Here is a 16,341-nt window from a genome sequence, read left to right as displayed (position 1 = left end):
CGCGTCGAGTCTCAGCTCAAACCTCCCTAGGTCACGACCCCTAGATCTCATCTCCTGCATAAGAACTCCTCTCGCAACCACCAAGCAGCCTGGTGCAGATCAACCATTTACTGTGCAAGGACCTGGCAATCATGTCCACGTCTGAAAATAAAGTCGCTCCCAAACGGAAGATCCGGCCCGCCAGGAAACAGGTCGCCGTTGATCAGATCGATAAGACCGAGCAGGTGCAGACGGGGAAAGAGTACAGTAGGTCTCTCAACGTGAACCGAGCATAGTCCCCTCTTGGAGGTTGAGCTGAATACATTCCCGTCCCTTAGATATCTGGTACAACAAGTGGGCAGGAGGAGATCGTGAAGACAGCTATGGAAAGTCAGTAACACACCTTCGACTTCATGTCGTTTGCGAAGCGTCTCTGCGGATAGACCTCTAACAGCACCGTCTACCTTTTATCGACAACATAGCAAGACGCACTCTCAATCTCGATGCGTGATCTTACGAGATGCTGGATATACTCGAGCGGATGCCAACGGGACGAAGTACTGCTGCCTGTTCTTTGCCCGAGGATGTTGTCCTCTTGGGTAATTGCAGCTCTCCTTTCGCTCACTCGCTGGTCTCGTAGTTGACCATCCATCTGTCCTTTCCGACACTTGCTGGTTACAGACACGAATGCAAATACCTCCATCGTCTTCCTCTCCCGACACATCAGATTCCGGATACCTCGCTCGATTGCTTCGCCAGAGAGAAACACGCCGACTATCGGGACGACATGGGTGGTGTCGGTAGTTTCGGAAGGCAGAACCGAACGTGAGCAAGAGGGTCTTGCGCAAGTATTCTACAGAACTTAGCGGCTGACATTTGAATTGTATGGGGCCGCAGATTGTATGTTGGACGTATGACCGAGGCGGGGAGTAAAGAGGATACCGAGGAGATGGTACGAAGACATTTCAGCGAGTGGGGTGACATCGCTCGGAGTGAGTTGCGCTGAGCATCGCTGGCACCTCCCACCAGACCGACTGATACCTAATGAATTGATCTTCAGTCAACATCCTTTACAACCGAGGGGTAGCATTCGTCTCGTATTCGAACGAAGCACAGGCTCAGTTCGCAAAGGAAGCCATGTCCAACCAGAGTCTCGATGGGGACGAGATCTTGAATATTAGGTATGTCCCAGATGTCTTTTGTGCTTGTGATACGAGTTATACAGGAGCTGATCTGATGGATGCTGTGTAGATGGGCGACTGAGGACCCGAACCCGGTACAAAAGATTGCAGAGAAGCGTAGGATCGAGAACCAGGGCAAGGTCGCCATCGCTGGTCAGATCGATGGCAACATGGTAGAGGCCGTGCAGGCTATCGGAGCGCTCGAGGAAGGACGGGAGGAAGACTATTACCCCATCGCTCTAGAAGACGGTCAAGGCGAAGAGGATGGTCGACCAAGCAAGAGGTTGAGGTTGGAGAACGGTTCGGCTACCAACGGGTCCGGTGACAACAGCGCAATAAACGCCGAGTCTGGGACTGCTACGAAAAAGGGTGGAATCTTGGGTGGGGAAGCGCTTGACAACTTGTTGTACTTTGCCGAGTTGGCTAAGAAGCAGGCCGCCGAGGTCAAGCGGGCTGCGCAACCGGCGGCTCCCAAGGTCGGCATGGGTCTGCTGGGCGGATACGGTAGCGAGAGCGAAGAAGACTGAAGGGGTATGTCATATGCACATGCAGATTGAGAGGCGTCGTTGTATCTCGTATCAATTCCTCGTTATTGGTCGTTATGGTGGCAAGCTACATGCTCGCGCTTGATACGCTTCAAGCTGGAGAGGCCAGAGCAGCTTGTCCGTGGACAGGATCGACAGCGGATCGAATCATGGCGAGGACAGCTTCAGCTCCTCGCTGAACGCCCCAGGCGCCGACGGTACGGATACGCTCCTTGTTGGCCTGAACAGACGAAACGTGGTGGATGAGGGCAGCGTGGATCTGCGAGGATGACGACGAGGCAGGTGGCTTTAGTACGGAATGACAACTGAGCAAAGCCCAGATGTTGCGACTTACCTGCTGCGATGTCGATAATGTGAGACCACCTGATTTCGTGAGACAGCACGATTATGAGTATCCCGCGGTGCCAGTAAGAGCCGATAGTCAAGGCTTACTTTCGAAAAGCTGTTCGTTCAAGTCAAGCAACGATGCAAAGAAAAGTCAGCAATTTCCCACCTGCTAGTACAAAACTTTAACCTACAGTCCAAGCACCATCGAAATCCGAGAGCGGGGCCTTGACACTGCAGTGAATCGGGATAAGAGTCCGGTTGGCACTGGGACAATTGAAATCGATTCAGTGTCTCTCTATACAGGCGCGCAATACGAATCTTGCAGACCCACTTCATGAAAGCGACGATGGGTCGAATGAATGCATTGTTGCTGACGCTCAGGTCCGTAGTGTAGAGGGGCACCGCAGCCTTGATATCACGGAACCGGAGGTCGATGTCGATCATGACTTCACGCTCCTCGAGGTCCTTTTGCATGTTAGCGGTCCAATCCCAAGATCCGGTCGAGGTCGTTTCGGTCCCTGGCGCACGCAACGCTGGCCGAGCGAGACGATGTTGACCAGGAATGATATCGGCCTCTGCCTGTGCCTGTCGACTCGCTACCAGAGCGTTTTGAGCCGCTTCCGCAGACCCTCTGGCGTCGACAGAAGACTGGGCAGTCTGCTTGTCATCACCGATGACCCCGGCCTCTTTAGCAATTTCTGCAACGTTCTTGCCGAGGTGGTTGAGAATTGCCGTCAGGTCGACCTCTTCATCAGGATGACGGGGGAACTTGATATCCAGTACGGCATCCAGCTTGCCAGAGGTGATCCATGACATGGGTCCCTTGGATCCCGTCGCATATTGTGCGTGTTCGATGGGCAAACCGTCTATCCTGAATCGAGCCTGTAGATCAAGCAGAAGTCGTCAGGAGACGTGGAAGCCATCCAAGATAAGAGCTCCGCTCACTAGTCGCTTGATCCGCTCGTCCTTTTCCCCTATACTGCTCGTACCCAATTTTTGCGGCTTATGCAAGCTGAAAAGACAGTTGTCATACTGCCCAGTAATCCCCACGGCGGAAAGCATGTCGTAGAACATCCACCGTTTCCTGAAGGGGCCAATCTGAGCGTTGAAGATGGACACGTTGAAGGGCCTTTGACCGCCGGGCTGATGGACGGTCACGAGGAAATCCTCGATTTCCAGATTGTCCAGCTCGAAGTCGCCCGTCTTGCTCGGATGCCGGAAGTCGGCGGGGACAAGAGGTTTCGAAGTGTCCCAGTGGACGTGCCGTCGATCTGACAGATTCGGGGCAGAGCACGCATCAGTAAATAGAAAGGACTGCCTCAACGGTGTAACGACTTACCGATCACTCCCCTGACCCCTTTGACCTTAGCCTCATTCACGAGCCCCTTGCCGTCAAACCACTTTGGCAACGAAAGCGTGACCTCGACCTCCTCGATGTTCAAGTCGAACATCGTGTAATTATTCCTCGCCCTCCACGCCGCTTCGTCTTCTTCTTCATCCTCTGCTCCCTCGCTCCGCTCGATCGGTCGACGACTGATAAAGACACCGCCCATACGTAATCGACCGTCAGCCCATCGAGGCTTGATCATGCCTTCCTCGAATACGACAGTAAAGCCCGTATTCCGGGTCAGGTAGTCGGACAACAGCCTGGCAACTTGAGTCTGGAGGGAGAGCGAGTTGAGGGTCGCCAAGAGGGCAGAGACGAAAGTGGTTGTCCCGATAATGATCCAGATTGCTACGAGAGCAAAGTGACATAACGTTATGTCAGCATTTTCCAGATCGTTTATATATATGACTCGTGCTACCAAACCCGGACGTACTGTTCCCGACCAAGACCCAACTTCCAAACGCCGTCCAGTCGTCCATATTGAACCTCCTCCAACTTCGGATCGAGAACCATTTCCACCGGATCCGCAATCGTTGCCAGAACGACGTCGCGGCTGCTAACAGCTGATCCTTCGTCGGACGGAAGTGTGGGTGGGGTCCGTGCTGATGGTCGTGGTTGTGATTATGGGAGCTCGAATTTTCATTCAGTCCAGGGTCGGGATTAGGTGATTTTGAAGGATGGGGTAAGCGGGAGAGGAGTCGACGGATGAAGGGAGCGTAGTTTGTCTGCGCGTGTGGTAGTGGAGGAAGGTAAGGTTGGCCGTCCGATAATGTTTCTGGAACGACCGGCTCCTCAAGCGTAGCTGAACTTGCGCCGGATCTGTTATAAGTCTTTTCCAATTTGACTTGACTGCCGCCATTTTCGGTCGAGGTGGAATCGGGTCGTCCAGCTCGATCCGCATCGCGATCGGTAGAATAACGTCTACAGCTCTCGGTTTGCCCCCACGGTGTACCCTCAGATACCGCTCGACCGATCAAGCCACAACTTTTGTTGAGTACCAACCTTAATCCCGTAGAAGAGTACTGCACTCGATCGGTTCGATGCGATGGGCGATGGTATGCCCTGGTGCGGTGCGTGAAGAAGGGGGATGACGACAACGGTGTCGATCGTTGTCGAGCTCGGAGGAGCGTCCTCGTCAGGCTAGGGCATACCGGTTGAGCGTTCATTGCGGGATTAAGCTGCCCTAGTCGATCTATTGAACGCCAGAGTAGTCGTGCTTGTGGCCTTCGAGTATACCACGTGAAGAGAGGTCTTTGCATTTCGCAATCCTGCAGGGTTCCCCTCACAAACTTTGCTCGCTCCCAACTGCCGCTCGTCCGCGTCCCGATGCCGATCACTGCTGAGGATGCTGATAACGTAAGGAAATGCCGGCAGCGACGCGCTTTTCCCAAAGCAACTCAAGGTCACGTGAGATCTCGGACCCGTTTCAAAGGTTCCGGGCCGAGGATCGCTCCGATACACGAGCCGTGGTGGATGCTTTGTATATCAGCACAATCGCAGGTCTATTTAAGAGTCGGCTCGTTAGTTTGCAAAGAACTGACCACCCACCCGTCACTGGATTGACGCAACTATTGAAGGTCAGTGACAGTGGGTTGCGAGGTTGAACGGGTTGCAGCAAGTGCATGCTGTAACAACGTACAACGATAAACTTCCGACAGAGAGGCTTGGCGACCCCGTGTTTTGATCTACGGAAGCTCTTTCCTCCCCTTCCAACCGAGAACCGAGAGGCGCGGAGAGGGTGGTCACACGAGCCAACGATCTCTTGGCTTTGATCTTCCCCGGCTCCCCAGACGTCATATCTGTTTGATCTCAATCTTTCAGCACCGCCATCGTCACGTCTTCCTTTGACATTCGTTGGTGTGATCCCCGCACACAGCTCGCCTCTTCGAATTGGGCCTCGCTTCATATAGTCAGGGGATTGCGAAACCTCTTGCTCGCAACTATCTTGCTGCAAATCGAGAGGCAACAACGCCGAACTTGCAATACCCCGGAATGTCGTTCTTCCGTACCAAACGCAACAACAATAACGTAGGACCGGCGTCGACCTTGCCTGACGAGTACCCGATTCCGCCTCACAAGACACAAGACAATCCCTATGGACGTAATGGGACCGTTGGCGGGCCGTCGAGCAAGAAGTTAATGGGGAAACCCATGTCCCCGGGCAGGAGGAGGAGGCTGTGGCAGAGTTACGGGTTGGATTGGTTGTTAACAATCATTGTCTGGGTAAGTTTGCTCGATCGGTCTGACTTGGCCGAGCATTATTGCTTGATTACTAGCCGCGCTGACCGATATATCATTCGTTGTATATCTCGCTCCATCTGGACCCTCTTAACAGGCCGTCTTCTACGCGCTAGACAAGGTCAACGGCTATCGTCGACTTTTCTCCATCACCGATACCTCTCTCCTCCATCCATACGCAGAACACGAACGGATTCCCGTTTGGGCCCTCGCTCTCATCGCTGGTATCTTCCCGTTGTTCGTCATCCTCGTCTGGGCGGGGGCGGGGAGGAAGAGCTGGTTTGATGCCCAGGTGGGCGCGCTGGGATTGGGTTTGAGTCTGGGTTTGACTTCGACGTTTACCAATATCGTCAAGGTAAGCGTCTCGTAACTCGAGCTTTTCACTTATCCCGCAACGGCTTTCTCACATTGGCGCCTTTCCGATGCTGATCCATTGTCCGTCGCCCTTGCAGATCACCGTCGGTCGACCTCGTCCCGATATCGTCGCCCGATGCGTGCCCCCGCTCGATTACACCTCGAACCCCTTGTTCGGGCTCACAAGCTGGACGATCTGTACCCGGACCGACGAGCTTCAAGAAGGGTTCAGGAGTTTCCCGTCCGGTCACAGTAGTTTCGGTTGGGCGGGAATGTGGTACCTGGCCTTGTTTGCTGCTGGCAGTGAGTCGAGCCGAGTGACTTGCTCGGTGGAACAGGCAGCGCGCGATATTGACCTGATCCTGGCCTCATGCGATCATAGAGATGAGGATTTGGGATAGGAGAGGGTATACGTTGAAATCCTGGTTGCTCTTGATTCCCGTCTCTGCTGCCGCTCTGATTAGCATTAGCAGGACCATGGATTATCGGCACCATGCGACGTGAGTTGCTCCTTCAAGGAAAAGATCTGTAAGAAACCTGGATGTTGCATCGCTAAGCTATTCTTGGTTTGTGCAGTGACGTGATCGCTGGTGGAGTTATCGGAATCCTCGTGGCCTGGTATTGCTACAGGCAGTATTATCCCGTAGGTCAAGTTGATTTGACACGCTCTGATCCCGTAAACGGCTCATGGTAACCGAATCTTTGCAGGCTCTGACTGATCCTTGTGCGCATCGTCCGTACCCGCCCCGTATCCCTCGTGATGACGAGGACGGTCCGGGTAGGGATATCGAACACGGTGGCGTTCCCGATACCGACGTCTATCGACCGGAAGATCAAGTCGGTGGACGGTTCGAGGGGTACAACAACCGGGTCAGCATGACGGACTCTAGGACCCCGCTGGTTTATGGCCAAGGTTCGACTAGGCAGGCTGGATTGCCCCAGCCTCCGATCGAGAGCTATGCCTCCCCTGCTCATCACCAACATCCGCAGCAATATCAATCTTACGCACAGCCTGGGCCGGCTGATCAGGCCGGTGGCAGGCTTAGGACCAGGACGGAGGATACGGTTACCGAGCAAGTACCACTCGACGGACTGAAGGGAGGAAGGAGGAGTGGGGAAGAGGGCGTCATCCTGCAACCTGGCCAATCCAGGCGGGGCGATGAAGCATTCCTCTAAGCTGAGCTGGAACCGCGCGATTTTAGCTAGATATACACGAATACCTGACAGAGTGACAAATTTTTAGAGAGCTTTTGTTACGAATGAGATACCCTTTCCAAACCGCAGCCTTATAATCATATCGTGCTGTGCCCATTCTGCCTCTGCGCCCGTGCTGATCACTGATCGCTCAGCTTCCAAGGGGTCGCTTTTTGATTCCGAAAAGTGACGTAAGCCCAAAGTTCGGTTGGAGCGATCGGCGCGGCCCAGCTGCCCTGGATGACCTGAACGTTTGCAAGTCCTCGTCATTTCGGGATGTGAAGGGGAGGGGACTTTGGTAAAGACAGACCTCTCGTTCGAACCGCACATACCATACACCTCCGCTATCTAGCAGTGTTTGTACCAATTGCACATCGGCAGGCACCCAGAGATAGATAACTCTTCTCCCACAGATCGGCGCTGGCAACTCAGCGATGCCGCTCTTGACCCTCGTGGGCCAAGCCGTGGCCACGTTCGCTGCATCGTTCGGAGTGGGATATCTCCCTCTTGCGTTCGATGTGATCTCGGGTAAGCTCGCAGAGGTCCTACGCACAACCATGTCTCGCTCATTCGTCAAGGGTTTGTGCATCGACTTGACCAGGCAAACGGCTCAACGTTATCAGCGTGTTCGGGATGGGTCTGCTCGTAGGGGCGGCTTTGACTATCATTATCCCAGAGTAAGTTTGACACGCTCCTGCGACAAGGTATTCTTCCTAAGGATGACTACGGACTAATTTCTTTCATGTGTACATAGGGGAGTGGATACCTTATACAGCTCGTTCCCGGAAGGTGACCATGACGACCACAACCATCAGACAACGTCACCTAGCCATGTCATTGGGATCGCGTTGCTCTCAGGATTCGCCCTTATGATGATGTGAGTCGATTGACATATGGCCTTTGGCTCGTGGCGAGATCTGATGACGCTTTCTACAGGGTCGAATCTTTCACGCCACACCCGCCAAGCGACGAACATGAGCAAGAACACGCCGAAGCGTCAGCCGAGAACGGTCATTACCACTCTCCTTCTCGATCACCTGTATCTATCGATGGTCTCCCCCCTAGCGATACTCGGCTGCCTCTACGCACGCAGAATTCTCACATCTCGGATCTGGCTACCGACTCTAGGATGTCGGCCGAGCGGATGAACTCGAGTACGTCCTTGTTTCCCAAGACGAGACCTTCATACGACACTCGGCGGTCACGCCGTGAATCCAAGATATCGCTGGCGGGCGATGATGATGATGATGATGAGGAGGAGGAACAAGGAGGTTTGGCAGGGCTGAACGCGACATTGGGACTCGTCATTCACGCCATGGCGGATGGGATCGCTCTGGGAGCGAGTTCGTTGAGCGAAAAGGGCGGGCTTGGCTTTGTGGTGTTTCTGGCTGTTATCGTGCATAAGGGTGAGTTTGGACCGTGTCCCACTCTACACTTCCACTTAGTTGACGATTTTAAGTCTGACCCGGTCGTGTATCGCTCTCCTGCTTCATTAGGCCCTACGGCGCTTGGTCTGACCACCACCCTGTTGTCCCAAAAGCTCTCTCGAGTTCAAATCCGGACCCGACTCCTCTTGTTTTCGGCCTCGGCACCGGTAGGCGCCATCCTCACATATTTCCTTGTCAAGCTGTTCGGAGGCTCTGACGCCAAAGTAGGCAAGCACGATATCGATGGGATTCAATGGTGGACCGGAGCGGTACTTTTGTTCTCCGTGAGTGTCAGGATCGATACTTGTAGCGGTTCCGCCGGCACTGATATCCTTTCCACTGACTTCCGTCTCTGTAGGGAGGAACCTTCCTCTATGTGGCTACCGTGATTTCCCCTCTTTCAGACTCGGATAGCCACAATACCCACGCTCATGCACACACCCATGACCCCGAGGATGAAAAGCTCAGCAAAGGCGTCCGACTAAGTCTCCTGGTAGGAGGCATGATCTTGCCCTTGATCTTGAGTGCCGTCTTGGGCGGACATAGTCATTGATCCCGTCGACTCGAGTACGGTGGCGACGACACGATAGAAATAGCAATCAACAACAAGAATAACATCAACGATAGAGGACAAGGACGACGTAGAACGGATCGGTTTTTGATACAAGGTTATATTCAGCTTGTACGATGGCATCTTGATGTACCAACAGCTTTCATGGATTCGACGAGGTCACGAAAGGCGCGACGCTTCGATTCAGGCTGGATTTGCCCGACAAATTAGAGCCATCCATCCGGCCTAGCAAGCTTTGTTGACTTTTTGCTACTTTGGTCGCGGCGTGAGCTTCTTCGGCACCGAAGAAAAGCGGTGCAGCTGGAAAATGGCCATCCCATCGTGGTCATCACGTCAGATCTGGATGTGGACGCTCGACTGCTGTAGCTTGGGTGTGGTAGTCTGGAGGGATTGCTTGCAAGAACTTGAGGTCTGGTAGTCTAGAAGGCAGTTCATTCGTCGCTGTTAATTTCCCGATGCACCCTTTGCTAATTGCGCCTTTCGCCGAAGATGAGGATGAGATGATCGCGCGCGCGATCCCGCGTTTTGCGAGCGAAAGAGGGCAGCAGCATGTAGCACAAGGTGTGCAAAGGGGGAAGATTGATCATCGATCGTCGTGTTTCCCTTCTTACTACTCCTTCTAGAACCCTTACACTGCTACCTATTGTGCCAACTTTGCCCTTAGAAACAATAGATCCACTCGGTACAAGAAAGTTCCACTAGTTCGGCGTGGTGTGTTTTACCGGCCTGCGGTCCGGCTTGACGACGAGAAAAGACGGATCACCGATATGGCTCGATAGCAAAGGGCAGTATCGGCCAAGACAAGGAGAGCAGATCACCAGCGGGCCGCAGTCGACAAAGCACACCTTCTTCATATACGAGGCCGGGCGTTGATATAAAGCAGACAGTCACCAGTCCAAAAATCCCCGCCGCTGAACCATCACCGGGACTGGAGTCTGGCTGTTGATCTGGAACAATATGGTGGTAAGTCGCAAACAAGAGGCATCAAATTAGACAACAACTTACTACGACCGGCACGTTCATTAATCATCAGCTCGTCAACGACAAGTATGTTCAACTTATCCTTCCGAAAGTACACGAAGACGTCTACTGACACATCAATGCCGGCACCGACAATCCAGGAAATATTCTTGGTAAGCCGGTCAGTAACTCTCGAGACGTAGATCGATTGACTGATTACGCATGTCTACTACTTTCAGTGCCACTTGTGTGAAAGGTCACCGATCAGGCAGCTGTACTCATACCGACCGACCGCTATTCGAGATCAAGAAGAAAGGTGCGTTGTTCGGTCGAAAGATTCATCATGGAGGATGATTCTCATGCTCGGGATGCCTTTGAACAGGTCGACCGGTCACACAATGCGAACACTGTCGGAAATTGAGATCGGAGAAACAATTGCATATCAAAGTGAGACGCTTGCTCATTATCGACCCGTGGTGTACTTACTGAATCGCAAGCCATTCCGTTCAGTGTGATTGCGCAGGATCAAGCTCTGCACCCAAGAAACCGCCACAAAAGGAACCCCCATCCGCGGCGTTTCCGAACGGGCTTCGCGATGTCCATGCGATGAACGATGCGGCGGACGCGTTGAGTGCGATGCAGAATGGTTCGTCCTGTTGTGGACCGACCGACAACAAGTTGCGGAAGCGTGAGTTTCGGAATGAGCAATCGCCGTTGAGTAGGGGTAGGGCAAGCTGATCGTCCTTGATGGTGCTGGTGTTGATGCAGTCGACGCTCTTCTCAACCCTTGCCAATGTCAAAGTGGCGGCAAATGCAAATGTTGTCAGCCGGTAGCCCCTACAAGCGCCAGTTCGGAAAGCTCGGGTAACAACTCGAACAGCAACGAGGGGAGTGGAGTTTTGCCGGTTCTCGATCATCTGGATGGTCTCGCCGATCATCTACAAAGAGAGATGAGCGTGACGCCCATGCATGATCGACGGCCGTCGTTGCAAGTCGATCTGCCTGGACGCCAAGGTATCACGCCATCGTCCCATCATCACCCGCCTCATTCGAGTCGACACGTTCACAAGACGGCTCTATACTCGCCGTACAAGAACAATCACGGTCAAAAGGGTGCCGAATCATCGCTGAACCGAAGGAAATCCATCTCGAGAACCGCCTCAGGGAGATCGTCACCCGTAGTGCCCCACGTACATCACGATGTACCCGTCACTCTGCCGCGGATCCGGGAAGCGGACTCGGAACAGGCGATTGATTTGACACTGCCGGCGATCTTCCCCACGGTACAATCATGGGACATGGATGGCTGTACCTGTGGTGAAGGATGTCTCTGCCCTGGCTGCACAACCCACCCAAACAACGACGCAAACAGGGTCAAGCCGGAGGGCGATGAACATACGATGGAGGGCCTGCATACCTGTCCTTCCACCTGCACGTCCTGTTTCGACTGCCGCAGTCACGTCAACGTTCAACCTGGTGTGCAATCGATACAACATCTGATCGATATCGCGGCCTCGTCCATTCCACCTCCAGCTCAGCTAAGAACGCCTTACAGCATGCCCTCGCCATCTTCCGGTATACGTAGCCCGATCAGCGCCTTCGAGCTGGATCCCTTACATATGGGCGTGCTTCCACCTACGGCACTTTGGAATGACGAAGCAGCAACTGCTATGGGACTGGTCAAGTTGAAGCCGCTTGAATGCTGTAACGGGTGAGGTTATGACCGGAATGTAAGGGGAAGGCTAATGCTGATCAGACTTTTCTTCTGCTCAGACGTTGCCAATGTCAAGCGGGAATGTGTCAATGCTTGGACGACTGCTGTGGATGCTGTTCAGTCTGCCCTTGTGGTCCTGACGGCGATCATGGGGAACACAACGCAGGGAGCGCTGGTGATGAGACTGTCCAGGCGTCGTCCAACACCGTTACAGAGGACAAAGCCAAGGCGTCTGACAGCTGCTGCAATGGTAACAAGGGGGGCAATCCCATCATTGCTGAAGTCATCGAAATCTCGGATGAGAGTTCGGCGGGTGACAGGACTGAAAGAGACGCGAGTCGAACCGTGACCCCATCGACTGATTGGGCCGGATTCTCATTCGATCACCCCGGCAGTACAACGCCTGTCGAATCGGCAGAGTCGAAGTCTTGCTGCAGCAAGAAGACCGAATCGGCAGAACAAGGCAGATCGTCACATAGCAATTCCGGGGCATCGTCGAAGCGCGGGTCACACGGCCATCCCTACGATCATCATGGCGGTAAATCTGATCACGCTGCCCGGGACAAGCCAACGCTGTCAAGAGCGACTTCTGTGGGCAAGGGTCCTGGCAAGGGACATCATGGGTCTCACCCTCGACCGATCATGCCTCGACCAGCTTCAAACAAAACGCAGGAAGCTGTGGCAGTAGTCAGATCCTCTGGCGGAGTAGATCACAGCATTGTGGTACCTCGAACCGACAAGAATTCCGTAGCATCATCTTCTTCACAAACCCCAAGCGGCACTGCTACACCTTTCGACTGGACCTCCGCCGAATCGTCCGGGTCCAATGTTGGACCCGCTCAATCTCAGGCCCGCTCAACACGGCCCGACACCCCGACCGAAAACGCGGATTGTTGTACAAAGAAAGCAATTCCCAATCTGCTTGATCTCGTCGCTCTGCTGCCATTCAACCCGTGGACTGGGCAGCCCAATGAGCAATATACGGGCAACACGACCGTTCCCCCTCGACAGCCAGTACCGTTGCCATCGCCCATCGCAACATCTGGTCAGATTCCGGCCGCCTTGTCATCACCCGAGCTGGCCCGCGCGGCAGTATTTCTGATGATGCAACAACAGCAACAGCAGCTTGCGGACTATCAGCAGCAACCGCAAGCGCAGCAACAGTCGCGGCTGCCGAACTCCTACATGCCTTCTCTCCCCAGCAGTCATGTCCCGGCGCAGATTGTGCCTCCCGCCAATCTCTCGATGCCGATGTTCGCAAACAACAACTTTGACCTCCAAAGTGGCATGCAATATGGACTGTATAGCTCCGAAACCGGTTCTGCATCTACTTCGGCTGCGTCCACCATGGGCAATGGGGTTGGAAATACCTCGATACCTACAAGCTACCTGGACACCTCCAGCGATAGCTTGCAGGATGGTAGTCAGCTGGACGCCGTGTTCCAGAGATATCTTCAAGGTGTGGCAGACGGACAAGCCATGTTCGGAGTGGATCCACAGCTCGACCTACCTGGCCAGGCAGGGTTCAATGGAAACTCGTTCAACAGCTTGATGCAGCAGCCCTTTGAGTATGCACCAGAACAGCAGGAGCTACAGCAAATGTGAGTCGTCTCGCACCGTGAGAACGCTCATTCCAAATTGACGACCTACATCTTTGTGATCAGGTTCGACAATCTCTCACCACAGAGTCTCGCGGCGATGCTGAGTCAGGTCCTCGGCGATCAGTCGCAGCCCATTGCACAGCCGAACGGCAACTTTGACGGGAACGGCCCAAATAGCCTGCCCTCAGGTCAATCTCAAACGTCATCCTGGGCATGGCCCTGACCTGCAATGAACAACGGCACCGTACCTTGTGCTTTACACCTAACGACCACACGAGCTTTATCTGCATGCTCCCACGACACGATCCATAGACTTTGTTTTCCCAGCCATTTGTAGCTTCGCTGCCATTTTGTATGTCTAGGATGTAAACCAGATGTTGCCAACTACAAATCTTTCTTCGACTGATCTGACTCGTTTTCTGGTTCTGTCGTTATCTCTGCACTAGGTGGTGTATTCTGCTGGGACTGCTGTACTCTAGTGATTTCTTGCACAAACCTGCCAATGAACGCGAAAGCCGTCAGCCGGCCGCTCATTCAGGTTCCTGCTCCAAGATACGCACCAAATCATTGTCATCCACAGACCGGTACTGACGAGCATCAAAAACAAGACGTGCTTGTTCCAGTCTGTCATGTACCCGAGAAAGAGGAGTGACAGTATGAGGAAGAAGAAGGATGCATTCATCGCTATCAAGTCGGTCCACGGGGTCGGCATGAGTATGTGCAGTCGGCTTGATCGTATAAACTTCATAGTGAGCTCACCTTGAAAAAGAGGTACGTTGACGCCGGGCTGAACGATGCAAAAGAGACTCGGTGTCAAGATCATTTCCCTCATCCAGAACCGACTGAACATACCTCGAATACAGACGACACCAGCCCATCTACGAAACCCTTGCTCTCAGACGCTTCAAGGCTTGTCGTCGTCGTCGTCGTCGTCAACATCTCGTCGACCGGCTGATCAGAAGCAACAAGAGGAACCGTCTCATTCGTCCGCACATCCGATCGCAACCCGGAAGCTGCGAGCGACGTGCCTTGGTTCTCCGCCTCCGCCCCGGAAGTCGACCCCGCTCCCGATTCGGCCAACGAAGCCTCGATCGCCTTTCTCAGATCTTCTTCTTCCTCCATTCGGGTTCGCTGGAACCTGTTCAAGGTGGCCGGGGTTTGGGTTTGAGCAGCACTGGCATACGTCCCTTCTTGAGGCCCTCCAGCTCCAGTACGGTTCCTCAACCCGCCGCTGTTGTATTGTTGTTCCTGGAAAGCTTGCATCTGTTCGCGCTGGAACCTCTCAAATTCAGCCTGAGATCGTTGAGTGGACGTAGAGACAACGTCTGCGGGATGAAGTTCATGGTATTAGTAGGCTGTAAACGGTAGGTTATCCTGATTGTCGAGACTAACCATCCGAAAACCCGGCATGTCCGCCTGCGGAAGGCGACCCTAACTGCAATCCCATCAGATCCGCTTGACACTCCGGCAGAGCCGAGATCCCTTGTTCCTGCTCTTGAGCGTCCTTGCTCCGTACGACAAAAACCGAATGTCCTTCATCCTCGGCAGTATTGATGGCCAAGCTTAGATATTCGCTACTGAGCCATTCGGGAGAGACGAGGAGAGAGTTGAGGTTGTACCACCTGTCGGAACGGCCGGCGAATCGGCGAAGAGGGAGCCAGTGTTGCGAGAGGTTCATGATAAAGGCGGATTGTTCCCTGGTGTCACCGAACGGAGGATAAGAATTCAGCTCTTGGAATATTGATGTTGCCAGTCGGTCGCGTTGAGATCTAAGCTCACTCGGGCTTGTCGTGATAAGGCTTCATCTCTTCACTTCGCCACCTAACCAACTCGAGATCAAACACTCGCAAGGCCTGAACAGGATACGAGGACGCGATGAGCATGCAGTTCACGAGCCCAGGGTCTATACACCACGCCCACTCACGTTCTCCAAGACGGCGAGCGAGAAGAACCCGGTCCCATCCGCGTTGTTGCTATCCCTGCTCTGCTGAGCGGTACTCAATTCGGCGTTCTCCTGCTGATCAAGGCTGAGTTAAGACAAGCCGGACCCTCGATCAGTAAAAGCGGGCATTTAAGCTAATCAAGTCAAAGTCTGACTGACTCCGCTGCCAAGTCTGCTAAATCGCCAGGCGAATAAAGGCCTTGTTGCAGAAGGTTGTTTCTTGAGAACCGAGATGACCCGTTAGACCTTCGCTCGACTTCGTTTTCTTGTCTGCTGATTTGCATGAGCGAAACTCACAGACAGTGTTGAGCACCTGATCAAGGAGGCTTTCCGTCAATGTTGTCTCGCTCAGAGCTGTCGAGGCCAGAGACTCACACAGCATCGACCCGTCCCGGTCCTGCTTCTCATGGTAAATGACTGAGTGATGTGTCCCGATGATCAGCGTTCATCTCCAGCGTCGGCTGCTGCCTTAGGCACCATATGACCTACAAGGTACGAGATCCATGATTTGGTTTCCTGTTAGTAAGTCGTCTCCGTGCTGAAGGGCGTTGGTTGACGGGTCGAGTTGCAACTTTGCAAGTCATGATTTCGATGATGCTGAGTTTGCAAGACGAGAACGACGATTCATCATTCCTTGGAATTTGCCTCCGAGATAATGCTTCCGGATTACCTCCACCTGTATCTACTCGTAACGTTTCGAGTCTCACTCTTTCTGATCGAAATCGCACATGTCATGGCGGGATTTACACATCTTTCGCCACAATTACTGACCACTTGTGAGTCGAAGAACTTGGTCATTCACAGCTCACGGTAATGACTACGCCTTTCTGTCAAACAAGCAGCCCGATATGGTGACGACTCGAGGCAAAGCCAAGCAGCCAGTGCCAGAGACTCGCACGATCAAAGTGATCCCGCGTTCCG

The 16,341-nt window shown here is 53.5% G+C and overlaps 6 protein-coding genes across 6 annotated transcripts; 4 read left to right on the top strand and 2 right to left on the bottom strand.

The window, feature by feature from the left end:
* The first annotated feature begins 93 nt into the window (after positions 1-93).
* On the top strand, positions 94-1,729 carry HD553DRAFT_303263 (putative nuclear mRNA splicing, via spliceosome-related protein). The gene is made up of 7 exons (XM_046178853.1): positions 94-246; positions 318-369; positions 462-578; positions 661-804; positions 877-971; positions 1,040-1,160; positions 1,231-1,729. The coding sequence occupies exons 1-7, from the start codon at positions 132-134 to the stop codon at positions 1,685-1,687; spliced, it is 1,101 nt and encodes a 366-aa protein (XP_046040387.1). The 5' UTR covers positions 94-131; the 3' UTR covers positions 1,688-1,729.
* On the bottom strand, positions 1,730-4,669 carry HD553DRAFT_303259 (mitochondrial distribution and morphology proteins-domain-containing protein). The gene is made up of 8 exons (XM_046178852.1): positions 3,853-4,669; positions 3,372-3,767; positions 2,978-3,303; positions 2,364-2,914; positions 2,224-2,296; positions 2,138-2,147; positions 2,040-2,068; positions 1,730-1,964 (listed from the first exon to the last, which is right to left on the bottom strand). The coding sequence occupies exons 1-8, from the start codon at positions 4,583-4,585 to the stop codon at positions 1,797-1,799; spliced, it is 2,286 nt and encodes a 761-aa protein (XP_046040386.1). The 5' UTR covers positions 4,586-4,669; the 3' UTR covers positions 1,730-1,796.
* Positions 4,670-5,558: 889 nt separating this feature from the next.
* On the top strand, positions 5,559-7,187 carry HD553DRAFT_266705 (PAP2-domain-containing protein; the record flags this gene model as incomplete). The annotated part of the gene is made up of 6 exons (XM_046177499.1): positions 5,559-5,642; positions 5,755-6,012; positions 6,110-6,314; positions 6,394-6,511; positions 6,588-6,654; positions 6,720-7,187. The coding sequence occupies 6 exons, from the start codon at positions 5,559-5,561 to the stop codon at positions 7,185-7,187; spliced, it is 1,200 nt and encodes a 399-aa protein (XP_046040385.1).
* Positions 7,188-7,514: 327 nt separating this feature from the next.
* Positions 7,515-9,384, top strand: HD553DRAFT_303254 (Zinc/iron permease). Its single transcript, XM_046178851.1, has 6 exons — positions 7,515-7,733; positions 7,807-7,882; positions 7,960-8,082; positions 8,142-8,611; positions 8,702-8,916; positions 8,991-9,384. Exons 1-6 carry the CDS (start codon positions 7,640-7,642, stop codon positions 9,183-9,185), a joined length of 1,173 nt encoding a protein of 390 aa, XP_046040384.1. The 5' UTR covers positions 7,515-7,639; the 3' UTR covers positions 9,186-9,384.
* A 1,001-nt stretch (positions 9,385-10,385) lies between these two features.
* HD553DRAFT_266418 (uncharacterized protein) lies at positions 10,386-12,024 on the top strand (the record flags this gene model as incomplete). Its single annotated transcript, XM_046177481.1, has 5 exons — positions 10,386-10,479; positions 10,546-10,639; positions 10,661-10,851; positions 10,932-11,874; positions 11,937-12,024. Coding segments are annotated over 5 exons (1,410 nt in total), but the record flags the coding sequence as incomplete, so codon positions are not given.
* Positions 12,025-13,809: 1,785 nt separating this feature from the next.
* Positions 13,810-15,979, bottom strand: HD553DRAFT_303248 (Josephin-domain-containing protein). The gene is made up of 10 exons (XM_046178850.1): positions 15,910-15,979; positions 15,796-15,837; positions 15,718-15,733; positions 15,580-15,639; positions 15,403-15,505; positions 15,258-15,331; positions 14,871-15,175; positions 14,238-14,803; positions 14,039-14,162; positions 13,810-13,974 (listed from the first exon to the last, which is right to left on the bottom strand). The coding sequence occupies exons 1-8, from the start codon at positions 15,923-15,925 to the stop codon at positions 14,307-14,309; spliced, it is 1,113 nt and encodes a 370-aa protein (XP_046040382.1). The 5' UTR covers positions 15,926-15,979; the 3' UTR covers positions 13,810-13,974; positions 14,039-14,162; positions 14,238-14,306.
* Positions 15,980-16,341: the final 362 nt, after the last annotated feature.

This window comes from Filobasidium floriforme (genome assembly GCF_021052385.1).
Source record: "Filobasidium floriforme strain CBS 6241 chromosome Unknown HD553scaffold_1, whole genome shotgun sequence".
Taxonomy (NCBI): Eukaryota; Fungi; Basidiomycota; class Tremellomycetes; order Filobasidiales; family Filobasidiaceae; genus Filobasidium; species Filobasidium floriforme.
This window is presented reverse-complemented; position numbering and strand designations above follow the sequence as displayed.

Bases quoted from the DNA above. Each gene is read 5' to 3' on its own strand.
- HD553DRAFT_303263 (XM_046178853.1), top strand. From the start codon at position 132: ATGTCCACGTCTGAAAATAAAGTCGCTCCCAAACGGAAGATCCGGCCC. The intron at 805-876 runs GTGAGCAAGAGG...ATGGGGCCGCAG, and splicing joins TTCGGAAGGCAGAACCGAAC to ATTGTATGTTGGACGTATGA. The intron at 972-1,039 runs GTGAGTTGCGCT...ATTGATCTTCAG, and splicing joins GTGGGGTGACATCGCTCGGA to TCAACATCCTTTACAACCGA.
- HD553DRAFT_303259 (XM_046178852.1), bottom strand. From the start codon at position 4,585: ATGAACGCTCAACCGGTATGCCCTAGCCTGACGAGGACGCTCCTCCGA. The intron at 2,915-2,977 runs GTGAGCGGAGCT...CTTGATCTACAG, and splicing joins ACGAGCGGATCAAGCGACTA to GCTCGATTCAGGATAGACGG. The intron at 1,965-2,039 runs GTAAGTCGCAAC...TCATCCTCGCAG, and splicing joins CATTATCGACATCGCAGCAG to ATCCACGCTGCCCTCATCCA.
- HD553DRAFT_303254 (XM_046178851.1), top strand. From the start codon at position 7,640: ATGCCGCTCTTGACCCTCGTGGGCCAAGCCGTGGCCACGTTCGCTGCA. The intron at 8,612-8,701 runs GTGAGTTTGGAC...CTGCTTCATTAG, and splicing joins GGCTGTTATCGTGCATAAGG to GCCCTACGGCGCTTGGTCTG. The intron at 8,917-8,990 runs GTGAGTGTCAGG...CCGTCTCTGTAG, and splicing joins GAGCGGTACTTTTGTTCTCC to GGAGGAACCTTCCTCTATGT.
- HD553DRAFT_303248 (XM_046178850.1), bottom strand. The intron at 15,332-15,402 runs GTGAGTGGGCGT...TATCCTGTTCAG, and splicing joins CGCTCGCCGTCTTGGAGAAC to GCCTTGCGAGTGTTTGATCT. The intron at 14,804-14,870 runs GTTAGTCTCGAC...TTCATCCCGCAG, and splicing joins ACATGCCGGGTTTTCGGATG to ACGTTGTCTCTACGTCCACT.